The following is a 13,281-nucleotide window of genomic DNA, read 5'->3' on the forward strand; positions in this document are numbered from 1 at the left end:
TCAATGATGCAGAAACAGCTTCTTCTGCTTCGTCGTCAGATTTCTGAACGGTCCATGAACCTTACCTCATTGTTCCTTTTTTTTTTGCAGTATTTGTTTATTTTGTAATTTATAGTAGTTTTATATCTTTGCACTGTACTGCTGCCGTAAAACAACAAATTTCATATCATATAAGACAGCGATAATAAACTTGATTCTGAAGGCAGGAATTCATGATGAAATTGACCATCACCTTTCATGGGCCAGCACAGCCTTTGGTCAATTAAGGAAAGGATGTCTGAAGACCATAACTTCCAACCCAGCACAAAACTAGGCAGGAATGATCCCTGCCCTCCTAAATGCTTCTGATACCTGGACTATCCACAGCCATGAATCTCAAGACACTGGTAAGATACCACCAGAACTGCCTCTGCAAAATCCTTCAAATTCAATGGAAGGATAAGCGAATCAGCATTAGCATCCTCCCCCAGGCTAATATCCCTGATGGCTAATACCAAAAGCGTATGGAGATGTTTAGGACAATATCCTGCCCAGCTTTAAGTCTGCGTGAGGTGTTCAAGAAGCACAGAGGAATCTAGAGCCTATCATTTTCAGCTGGAAGTGGTAATCATTGACCTGTAGTCATTGATACAACTGGGGTTAGTGTGTGGTGGCAAAGATCTCATTGCAGCATAGGCAGAGGTCAGTTACTTCCTCAGTGCTGCAGTGAAAGCTTAGATAGTTGCCATCAAGATGCTGGGTACCACTGTTGCCGGCAATCCACTGTCCGGCAGAATGCAAAGCTATCTAATAGCCCAGCCCAGGAGAATGTCAGTAGCTTCACAGATTATGAATATACTGGACTCTCTCAGAATGACCGTATTCATGCCTCTGCCTTTGCTACTCAGATAGTCTCCTCATTTTTCCTTTCAGGTGGTTAACATGACAAGATAGTACCATCCACACCTAATCCCTCTAGGACCAGATGCTACATGTAAATCTGGTGCAATTATTAGTGGACTGTGGCTGCCCAATCAGTGAATGTATTTAAAATCAAGATCATGTTCCTAGTATCCAATGATAATTCATTGCACAAAAAGGCAAACAGAAGAAATGGGAATTGGACTAGAAGCTGAATAAGTTAAAAGACATGTTGTTCAATTTTCCAAACATTGGGAGTTGCACCAAAATTGTCAGCTTGTGACTGACAAGCAATGCACAGTAGTGCAGGCATGGTAGTGTAGCGGTTAGCGTAACACTATTACAGCACCAGCGGCTAGGTTCAATTCCGGCCCGCTGTCTGTAAGGAGTTTGTACGTTCTCCCTGTGACTTTGTGGGTTTCCTCCAAGTGCTCTGGTTTCCTCCCACATTCCAAAGACATACAGGGTAGGAAGTTATGGGCATGCTATATTGGTGCCAGAAGCGTGGCAAGACTTGCAGGCTGCCCCCAGAACACTTTACGCAAAGATGTATTTCATTGTGTGTTTCGATGTACATGTGACTAATAAAGATATCTATGTTGGAAGCAAAATGGCATGCATCACCGAGAAGATGGCATAAAATAGTGCAATTTTACAGCCATTATTTACACATATTTACAATTTCATTATAAATCACAATTAGAAGTTATTTCTCCCACTAAAACTTCATAATTTTCTGATAATTATAGTAAGCAAACATGTACTACTTCAACTCATTTAATGTCTCTAAATTTCTGATCAATGTGCGTAATGTATTTCAAACCAGTCTATTTACCTATAATAGCTTCAACCAAGCCCTGCCAAAGAAAAAACACGAAATTATATTATTTTATAATCTCAATCTGTCCCGTAATGTGTTGCACCTAATTGATAACATATTAAGAGCTTTAATTGCCATATGTAGGCAACAAAATTGACAAGTGTTACAAACAGCTAATATAAAAGGAGATTTCAAAATACCACCCTATCTTCACACAGTCCAGAATCCTGAAATGTAAAAGATAAAAGTTCAGCTAATTATACTCAAAAACTCTTTTGAAGATAGAGATGGAACTGGAACAAAACTATTGTTAACTGTAAGTGGTCACTTCATACAACTTAATCAGCTACCAATCATATGTACCTACATTAATAACATCAAGCAGTTGATGGCAGTTCACGGGAAACTGCAATGTCAAGTTTGGTATAAGTTTAGAAAGGTACATTGTAAAGCTGTTAGCTAAGCAAATTAATTCAATGAGTTTCTCAGCCATCCAAAGCAGAGTTTCAAGATTTAAGCTGAGTTAGTTCAGCTTAGGAGTAGGACTATTAAAAAAAGCTTATTATTTAAGTACTAGATGTTCCAAAGTACTTTACAGCCGATGAAGTACACTTAAATATAGATCCTGTTGTAATGTAGAAAATGCAGTAAATACTTTGTGCGTAGCATGCTCCCACAAACAGCAATACAATATTAAACGGATAATTTATTTTACAGATGACAATTGAGGGGTAACTATTGGCCGAGATGTTTAAGACTGGTCCCATGATTCTGAAATAATGGCATGGGGTCTTTTACATCCACCTTAAAGAGCACATGGGGGCTCTGTTTAACAACTCATCCAAAAGTACTTCTGATGGTGCAGTACTCTCTCAGTACTGTAGAATCATCCTTTTGTACTATCCATTTGTCCACAAGTGCTTAAGTTTCTTATTAAATCTCTAAGCTTCTGACTGGTAAGACAAGACCAGTCAGAACAAAATGAGTCCCAACTTTGGGGTTGGGGGAAGGGGGGCAGGGATGGTGTTAAAGAACAATGTATGTGTGTGTGTAACTGTGTTTATCTTACATGTCTGTTTTTGTGTGGGCATGTGTATTTATGCAACTGTACTTGTGTGGGTATATCAGTGTTTCCTTGTGCGTTTCTCTGTATGTGTATAATAATATTGAGTAACAGCAAAACAGCTTGGTTGTAATGTCAGTTAAAACAAACCACCTGGTAGGAATGTGCTAGAATTCACATGAACAATGATCACATGTTAATGGCATTAGGTCAAGAAACCAGAGGGTGCTTGGTGCCATAGAACCTTACCCCAATAAAGAGTCAAATCCTTTAACAGAGAAGGCACATAGATAACTGGGAAGAGAAGAGGAAGTGAAAAATATTGAGGTGATATAAATTAACATGAAATATGGAGACATAGAAAGTTCAAAAATCAGACTATAAGAATTAACAAAAGTAGACACAAGGAGAGGACCAATAAAGAATGAAAAAGAATAACTTACGGGATATGTTACTGACACAGCAGGAATACTAATTGTCAATGTTGTTTCGGGCCAAGACCCTTCATCAGGACTGGAAAGGAAGAGGGCAGAAGCCAGAATAAGAAAGTGGGGGGAGGGGGCGGAGCACACGCAGGCAGGTGATAGGTGAGTTCAGGTGTTAGGCTGGGAGTGGGGAAGGGTAAGTGGGTGGGGAGGGGGGGGGAAGATGTAATAAGCTGAAGAGTGGATAGGTATAAGAGGCAAAAGAGCTGGAGGAGGGAGGGAGGAATGCAGTAGGAGAGGGGCAGTGGACCACGGAATAAAGGATGGAGGAGGGGAGGAGAGGAGGAGAGGAGATGGGCAGGTTATCAAGGCAGGGGAAGGGAGCCACAGGAATAAGGGAGACAAAGGAGTGGGGGGGGGGATGGTTACCAGAAATTAGAGAAATCGATGTTGATGCCATCAGGTTGGAGACTCCCAAGGCAGAATATGAGGTGTTGTTCCTCCAACCTGCACCTGGCCTCAACATGGCAGTAAAGGAAGCCATGGATAGACAAGTCAGTATGGGAGTGGGATGTGGAATTGCAGTGGGTGGCCACTGGGAGGTCCTGGCTGTTGCAGCAGACGGAGCGAAGGTGCTCAACTAAGCGGTCACCCAATGTGTGTCAGGTCTCACCGGGAGGCTGCACCTGGAGCACTGGAAATAATAAATGACACCCTTGGACTCACAGGTGAAGTGCTGCCTCACCTGGAAGGATCGTCTGGGACCCTGACACCCACTTGAATTCCACATCCCACTCCCATACTGACATGTCCATCCATGGCCTCCTCTACTGCCACGTCGAGGCCAGGCGCCGGTTGGAGGAACAACACCTCATATTCTGCCTTAGGAGTCTCCAACATCAATTTCTCTAACTTCTGGTAACCCCCACCCCTCTTTTTCTTCCCCCTCCCCCCCCCCCAAACTCTTGTCTCCCTTATTCCTGTGGCTCTTCTTCCCCTGCCTTGATGACCTGCTCATCTCCTCTCCTCCCCTCCTCCATCCTTTACTCCATGGTCCACTGCCCTCCCCTGCCGGATTCCTACTTCTTCTTCAGCCCTTTGCCTCTTCTACTTATCACCTCTCAGCTTATTACATCTCCCCCCCCCCCCCCCCCCCCCCCCACCACTACCTTCCCCACTCGCCGTACCACCTGAAATCACCTATCACCTGCCTGCTGTGCTCCTCCCCTCCCCCCCCTTTTTATTCTGGCTTCTGGCCCTCTTTCCTTTCCAGTACTGATGAAGGGTCTCAGCCCAAAACATCGACTGTTTATTTCCCTCCACAGATGCTTTCTGACCTGCTGAGTTCCCTCCAGCACTTTTTTATGTATTGCTCCATATCCAACATCTGCAGAATTTTCTGTTGGCTCAGGAACACTGATTAAATATTTTGCACAACATCGGTGGGAATGCCTCAAAAAGGGAGCTTAAATGCCTGTTGGAATATGGCTGCAAGCAGGTTTGACTGATTTTAATAGCCAGTTATCAAATGCTTGCTGCTTGCCAATTCTAGATATAAATGGCAAGAAAATTAATGAGAAGCAGGCTACTAGTCATTAAATTGAGCTAGTCAAAGGTAGCCACCAGGGACCAGACTTAGCCTTGGAAAATATTACTATATCCTTTCTCAGATCTCAAGATAAAGTCTATATTCAATCCCAATCAGCCAACCTCTACCTTTAAAGCCGTCCCAGGACTTGTGAGGAATATTCTTGCCTTGTGCAATTGTAGTTGGTCAAATCTAGACAGGAAAAGAATGGGTGTCCCAATTTTCTTGCAACACCCCCGCCCCCTCCCCCCTCCCCACCAAACCCTACCACTACTCCTTCCCCTCCCAACCAGCTTATTCCCCGCTTCCTCCATTCCTCTTCCCTCCCAACCCACTGTCCACTCCTCTCCTCTCCTTCTAACCCAGTCTCTACTGTCTCTCTTACCCTACCCCACTTATTTTAACTGAAGACAGGGAAAGTCTTTTTTTTGGCCTTTCTTTGTAAAATTTCAATGAGGAAGCAACCAAAAAAAGAGCTATCTAGTTAGACCATTCTTCCTGCTCTTTCACAAAAACATGTCAATTAACTATATATTCAACTTTCTTTGTAAAGATATATTGAGTTTATTTCCTCTGATCATTCAGACTGTATATTACAGTTCATTGCATGTTGTGTAAAATAACTTCTTATCACCCTACGAGTTCTTTTGCCAACTACCTAAAATCTGCATCCTTTGCTTACCAACCTTCTGGCTAGTGAAAACAGTTTCTCCACATGTACTCTGTTGAAGCTCCTTGCAACTTTGAAGAACTACACTAAATCTTCCCATAGGTTTTACTTCTCTGAAGAGAAAATCCAGTTTGAATTTAATCCTATCTGCGATTATTTACCATATTTCTCACAACATAGAAGAGGTAAATCTTCTAACACAGCGACGACCTTCCTAATTGTGATGCTTGGAACTACACACAGTACATGAACCAAAGCCTAGCCATAAACGCTAGGCATAACATCCATACCATTGTACTTTTGTCTCTAGTTATTAAGTCAAAAATCCCAACTGTTTTTTAAAAAGCTTTATCAGCTTAATCTGCATTCTGAAAAGATTTGTGTACATAAACCTCCAACTATCTTCGTGGACTATTTAGGTTTATGTTGCCTATCCTGATCCTTCCTACCAGAATGATCACCTCAAGCAATTCTACCTTGATTTTCTTTCCCACATTTTCCTGAATTCCCTTATCATCCTTCCTACTGTTTGCAATATTTTCAAGTTTTTATTTCATTTGCCACTGCCCCTCCAATACCATAAACTTTCAATTTGAAAACAGATCACTTGGCTTCTTTGTTAAACAACTTTTGAAAGTCCAGATGCACTCACCCTCTTCATCAACTCTCTCTATTTATTCCATCATAAATAAACTCAATGAAGTTTGTGCACTGTAAATTCTATGCAATTTTATCAAGTTCATCTTTCTTAACTACCAATTTCACATGTTATGATGAGAATTGATCAAAATGGGTGTAGCCATAAACTTACATGCCCAAATTATTCATGATATAATATTTCAATTACTGGTTAATTACCTGCAATTTCTTGGCCAACTTGTGCTTGAATTTGAAGTGCTGTGGAGTTTATCGGTGTTCTCTGGCTCTGCAATGCAAGTCTGCTTTTGGCTGCAGGTAGTCTCGAGATAGCTCCCAGACCTAATGGAGGCCTGATAGTCATGGGTAACCTACAGACACTTGGTACAGGATTCAAGCACTCTTCAGTAACTGTAGCCATATCCTGTTCAGAACCAATCAGACCAGCAGCTGGGGACTCTCCCTGAAAATGAGCAAAAATAAATGATCTAATCCATTGTCATATAATAAGTACATTAGTTTAAATGAAGAAGCAAGATGTGGTTGGTATATATTTAACAACCAATACATCAGATTATATCAACATTTAGTGCAAAAAACTATTGAATAATACTCTGGAACACACGAAGTCAATTTTAACTGTAGTTACCTGATCTAAAAGTTGACCATTAACCTCTGAAGGCAACACTCTAGAACATTCAGAAAAGAAAACTTTAACAATGAAGTGTTATATTCAAAACACTAGCTCTAAGGGCAAATGTTTCTCAGTTCAGTACTACTTTTGCTTGCAGCATCAACTGAACTGGGAATCCTTCAAGTTGGCCCATCTCTGGGAGGGGGCTCAGGGCAGGGATATTAATTCAAACAATCTTATGACCCATATTTGGTCCTTAAAAGGGCTCTTTGAATGTGATCAATGACAGCTCAAGATCTTCCCTGACCAGGTTGATAACTGATACCCAGACCCAAACTGCTCCCTCATCCCAGTCCCAAGCACCGGCTAGTCCCCTGGTGCCCAGGCCTGGCATCAGGGAAGCCCTGGGTCCAGCATCATGTGGGGTCCAAGGATCCAGGTCTAGCATTAGGTGAGCTCCAGGTAGACAGCGTAGGAGTTGAGTCCTTACTTCAGCTGTAGCCTCCACTGTACACTCCCCCATCATTATGATAAACTGGGTGATGATGTTACCTACAACTCCTTTTAAGGAGTTGTGACTGTCCTGAGGATTCCTGGCCCTGCCTCATAGCCCCTTTTGGATTTATGGGAAAATTGGAGTCCTGTCAGTGATCTGGGTTCAATCCTGTGACCACATGAGTTTCACCCGGGTGCTCCAGTTTTCTCCTAGATACAAAAGACATAAATTGGTAGGTTAATTGTCCACTGCAAACTGCCCCCATTGTGTTGCTGTGTGGTAGAAACTGCAGGGAGTTGATGGGAATGTGGGGAGAATAAAATGGGATTAGCATAGGATTGGGGTAAATAGTGCTTGATAGTCAGCACGGACTCAATGGGCTGAATGGCCTGTTTCCAGCTGTATGACTCTATGGTAAGTGGAGGCTGTTTCCAATCCTAGATCATGACAAATAGGTATTCTCCTCTGGGCCTTTCAAAGAAACTTTAGACTTCCTACCAAGGACTCATATCTTTTTTCAACCAATCTCCCAAAGAATAGTCCCAACAGCCCAAATCGCCACTTAAATAGTTTCAGTGAGCAACCTCCAGGTCATGCAAACTTCTTCCACCTCTTTCCCACTTTATGCCAGATGACTGAGAAGTCAATTTTATGAGACCGAGCCTGTAAAATTGACCTGGGTTCATTCTCCCATTGGCAGATGGGAAAATAATCAATTGATAGTTAAAATCCAGGGCTTTATTCCTTGTTTAATATACAACAGTGTATAAGCATGTGCAAATGTGGCTGACTTACTTAACGTGTTAGCTAAATAGATAAACAGGTCAGTATCTGCATCAGTAAGTATTGAAAATCAAAAAAACAGCAGGTGTTGGAAGTCTGAAATAAAAACCAAAAATGCTGGAAACACTTAACAGTCGGGTAGAATTTGTGGAAAGAGAAATAGTTACATTTCAGGTCCAGAACTAATAAATATTACTGTCTTCTCAAATATCATAATTTTATACTCAATTAGCCTTCAATATTTGATAACCATTCTACTATCAGACAGATGATTTACTTATCTGGGAACTATTATTGTTTGGAAAATGAACTAACTGAACTTCAAGTCTTGACATCCCCAGAAAATAATATAATTCCATAAAGCTTTTAAGATCATCAGTAAGACATTTCACAAATTGTTGATTATTTTTAAGCATGAGCAGACAACATTACAACATATGGAAGATTAATTAAAGTAATAACATTAACACTGGTTCAGATCTTTACTACTTGTTTTTGAAGTTGTTCTTTTTTCGTATTGTTGTGCCGACCTTTAAACCTCGCCTAAAATTTCAGATTTATATTCCAGATTGAGATTTCAGCAATATAAGATTAATTTTGATCAAGTCTTAAAATGTTCAGAAAGGTTGGAAATCTCGTGGGCAGTGGCAAAGAGTATTTTAAAATTAACCCCATGGGCAGACAGAATACAAAATTAACAATGCAAGCCTGTAGTCACAATATTCATGACAACTTTCCATTATAAATTTCTTTGTCCTCATTACATCAATTATGTGAACTATGTGACCTCACAATTCTGACTGCATAATCCAGCTTCCTGGTTTGGCACTGAACTTTCAGTTCTCTCATATCCTCTCTTAATTTTTTTACCAATCTCCATTCTTTCCTCATTAATTTAAATCACAGTATCTGAAGTAATGATGATGAATCCAAACCATAAAAAAGTTGCATTTCCCAATATGATTAAAGGCATTCCTTTTTTAGTGCATCTTTTGACATTTTCATTAAAAATTTCACCCAAAGGCCTCATTCCATCTCAAAAAGATGATATTGGAGACGTGAAACTCTAAATTCAGATTGTGCAGTTTGAGCTCAACTTTTATCTCATGTCCTGGGATACATCAGCTTCTATTTCAAAAGGTTCTTCAAAATTTACTGAAGAAATTTCAGAAGACAAAACTTCACTGATGTAAAGTTTATATTGTGTTTCTTTTCTAAACCAAAGAGTTCCATGTGTTTGTGTGTATCTATAGAGATGGGTGTCAGAGAGAAAGGGCAAAGAAGGGGAGAATGAAAGGGAAAAACAGAGGCTGGGCTGGACATAGACAATGGAATGAGAAAGGGATGATCAGAAGAAAAAAGTGCATCACACTTCAACTTTTGAAAAAAAAGATTGAATTTTGAAGCTAGCTAATTACTTTGCTTCTCTTCAGTCAACAATTAGAAACAACTCACATCTGAGAGGCAAATATCCTAATTTTATCACACAGTCAAGGAGAGAGAAAATACAAATAGACAGAATGACAGTCAATTGGTTTCTTTTCCAATTTGATTTTTTTAATGATTTATATTGGCAGGAAGGAAGGCCTTATTTAGGAAAATAGATGGAATGTAAGGAGATGAAGTAGATCTGGTTATTCAATGAGTCCCTATGTGATCATGCTTAAAGATATTGCAGGACTTTAAGAGATTCTTTATGTACAACTAGTGTAGAATGTGAAAAAAAATAGATTGGTAGAATAATGAGCTTTTCTTTCTAATTCAGGAAAAGGAATATTGACAGAAGCAGCATCTAGGTTACGTAAGATTGGAAGGTAATGTTCCTTCTATCAATGTATTAGAAACGCAATTAGAAGTAGTTTCTTATGTACAAATCTTTCCCCTTCCATTCTGGATCCTTGTGGCCTTCCTTATGCTGTTGTTTTATCTATTTGGTTTACAGATTAAGTAAATCAGCCACATTTGCACATACTCATACTATATGGTTTCCTTTAAACACAAAATAATACTGCTATCCACAGATGCACAAAAGGACATTAAATATTGTGTAATAGCCTTCCTATATGCCCAGCAATGCTCCAAATGTCAGCAAGTGAACAGAATTATAAGTTCCTTATAATGTTCAGCAATTGGACGGGTGGCTTCATAAGAATAAGCAACATATTTCAATGCAGGGAATTACATTAAACACAAGAATCTGGGTCACAGAGTCAGCTCAAGATATTATACCAGAAGAAGATAGGTCATTGCCAGCAAAAATAACGTTTCTTCTCATTGAGTGCTAAGACATCAAAAGGAATATAGCCAAATTAAAGTTACCAGTCACATATTTAAAATGGTTTTTGCATTTAATTTATACTCGGCTATTATAACTCTCCACCTGAAAATAGAGCCCTGGGATCCTTTAGGCCTACCTAAGAAAGCAAAAAGGTTCTCAGTTTAATATCTCATAAGACAGATGTCTGACTGGAATACCACTTAGCTAAGTCCCATCCATAGTTTTATCTTTCAGACATTAAGCACTCCCTCCACTTCCACAACCCAAAACACCCCCCTCCTCTCCTCCAGAGTACTGATTTCTCCTCACTTACCAATCTCCTTACTAACCCACGAATGTACCCAGGCCTCAAACCTCAACCCTATTAACTGATCTTCAAACCTCAAGCCCTATCTATGGATCCAGGTTCTGACTGCACCCCCTCCCACCCAACATCACCAGTCTTCTCTCCTAATGTTATTAAATAACACAGAAAGCTCACAGGGTGAATGGCCTACTCCTGCTTCTATTTCTTATGTTGTTATCCAATGTTGTTATGTTGTTGTTACTGGAGGCAGTGATCATTATTCGGAGAATCATAAAAGCTTACAGCATAGAAACAGGCCCTCATGTCCCAACTTGTCCATGCACACCATGATGCCTATCCTCACTAATCCCATTTGCCCACATTAGGTTTGTATCCTTCCATGATTTTCCTATCCAAGTACCTATCCAAATGCCTTTTGAACGTTGGAATTGTGTCTGGCTCCACTATCTCCTCTGGCAGTTCAGTTAGATTTAGTATTATTATGGAAAAGGTGAAATATGACAGGAATAAAAGTTTTAGATCAGAATAAGGCCAATTTTACCAGGCTGGGATATGATGTAATTAGTAATTGTCCAAGAAAGAACACCAGTGCCTCTTCTTCCTCAGAAGATGAAGGAAATTCAGCATGTCCCCGTTTTTATGGATGCACCCTATCCAGATGCATCACAGCTTGGTATGGCAAATGCTGTGCCAAGACCGCAAGACATTGCAGAGAGAGTTGTGGACACAGCTCAGTCCATATGAAAGGCAGCCTCCCCTCCGTGAACTCTTCCTACACTTCCCACTGCCTGGGGAAAGCAGCCAACATAATCAAAGATCCCTCCTACTCCAGTCATTCTCTCTCCTCCCCCTTTCTACCAGGCAGAAGATACAAAAGCTTGAAAACACCCACCATCAGGCTCAAGGAGAGTTGCTATCCCGCTGTTAAAAGACTCTTGAACGGACCTCTTGTACGATAAAGATAAACTCTTGATCTCACAATCTACCTTGTTGTGGCCCTTGCACATTACTATCTACCTGCACTGCACTTTCTCTATAAACATAACACCATATTCTGCATTCTGATATTGCTTTTCCCATTGTACTACCTCGATGTACTTACAGGTATGTTTTGAAACGATCTGTATGGATAGCATGCAAAAGAAAATTTTTCATGGTATCTCGGTACATGTGACAATAATCGGTACACACTCATGACTGTGTGGCCAGATTCTGCTCTAACTCCATCTACAAGTTTGCAGATGATACTACCGTTGTAGGCTGTATCTCAAACAGTGATGAATCGGAGTACAGGAAGGAGATAGAGAGCTTAGTGGAATGGTGTCATGACAACCTTTCCCTCAATGTCAACAAAACTAAAGAGCTGGTCATTGACTTCAGGAAAGGGGGCGGTGTACATACACCTGTCTACATCAATGGTGCTGAGGTCGAGAGGGTTGAGAGCTTCAAGTTCCTGGGAGTGAACATCACCAACAACCTGTCCTGGACAAACCACGTGGATGCCATGGCCAAGAAAGCTCACCAGCGCCTCTACTTCCTCAGGAGGCTAAAGAAATTTGGTTTGTCCCCTTTGACTCTCACCAACTTTTACCTATCTGGATGTATCACAGTTCGGTACAGCAACTGCTCTGCTCAAGACCGCAAGAAGCTGCAGAGAGTTGTGGACACAGCCCAGCACATCACAGACACCAGTCTCTCCTCCTTGGACTCTGTCTTTACCTCTCGTTGTCTTGTTGAAGCAGCCAACATAATCAAAGACCCCACCCACCCAGGACATTCTCTCTTCTCTACTCTTCCATCGGGTAGAAGATACAGGTGCCTGAGGGCACATACCATCAGACTTAAGGAGAGCTTCTACCCCACTGTGATAAGACTATTGAACAGTTCCCTTATACAATGAGATGGACTATGACCTATGACCTCATGACCTCACAATCTACTTTGTTGTGACCTTGCACTTTATTGCACTGCACTTTCTCTGTAGCTGTGACACTTTACTCTGTACTGTTATTGTTTTTACCTGTACTACATCAATGCACTTTGTACTAACTTGATGTAACTGCACTGTGTAATGAATTGACCTGTAAGATCAGTTTGTAAGACAAGTTTTTCACTGTACCTCAGTACAAGTGACAATAATAAACCAATACCAATAGTAAACCAATTACCAATTAACATAGATGAGAGTGGTTAGACACACAGAAAAATGCATAAAAGGAATTAGTGTAAGCCTTGTTATCATTTTCCATTCCTCTTAGCTCCAGAGGAATGGAAGACTACTCATGTGGACCCATTGTTTAAAATAAGGAAAACTGCTGGCAGCCAAATTCAGGAAAAGCTTTTGATGTTCTAAAAATACAAGTAAATGCTGCCTGGACAGCCCAACATCAACAGTGGTGGGAAAATTGTTGAAAAAGCACTTGTGGATCAGTACCACTCAATATTTAGATGGGAAAAGGTTAACCTACAAAGATCATCAGGAATTTGATCTATGTTTGGGTCTAACTAACCTGACTAAATTTTTTAGAGGAGGGGCAATAAAGGTAGAGCATTTATTGTAGTCTGCAGGAATCTAAGCAGGGCACTTCACAAGTCCATTGTGATAAATTGATCAGGAAAGTAACTGGCTCAGTAATAGAATGCAATGGATAATGAGTTTCAGTGACTGTAGTGAGGTTCTA

At 40.7% G+C, this 13,281-nt stretch overlaps 1 protein-coding gene across 7 annotated transcripts in view; it reads right to left on the reverse strand.

Annotated features, from left to right (window-relative positions):
• LOC127576243 (microtubule-associated tumor suppressor candidate 2-like) overlaps positions 1-13,281 on the reverse strand; it is a 334,776-nt gene that overhangs the window by 173,829 nt on the left and 147,666 nt on the right. For all 7 annotated transcript variants that reach the window (XM_052026690.1, XM_052026689.1, XM_052026687.1 and 4 more), the window contains one exon: positions 6,325-6,565. In XM_052026690.1, the coding sequence (XP_051882650.1) occupies positions 6,325-6,523 (199 nt within the window). In that variant the 5' untranslated portion in view covers positions 6,524-6,565. The remainder of the gene's footprint in view (positions 1-6,324; positions 6,566-13,281) is intronic.

Source organism: Pristis pectinata, chromosome 11, assembly GCF_009764475.1.
Source record: "Pristis pectinata isolate sPriPec2 chromosome 11, sPriPec2.1.pri, whole genome shotgun sequence".
NCBI classification, from domain to species: Eukaryota; Metazoa; Chordata; class Chondrichthyes; order Rhinopristiformes; family Pristidae; genus Pristis; species Pristis pectinata.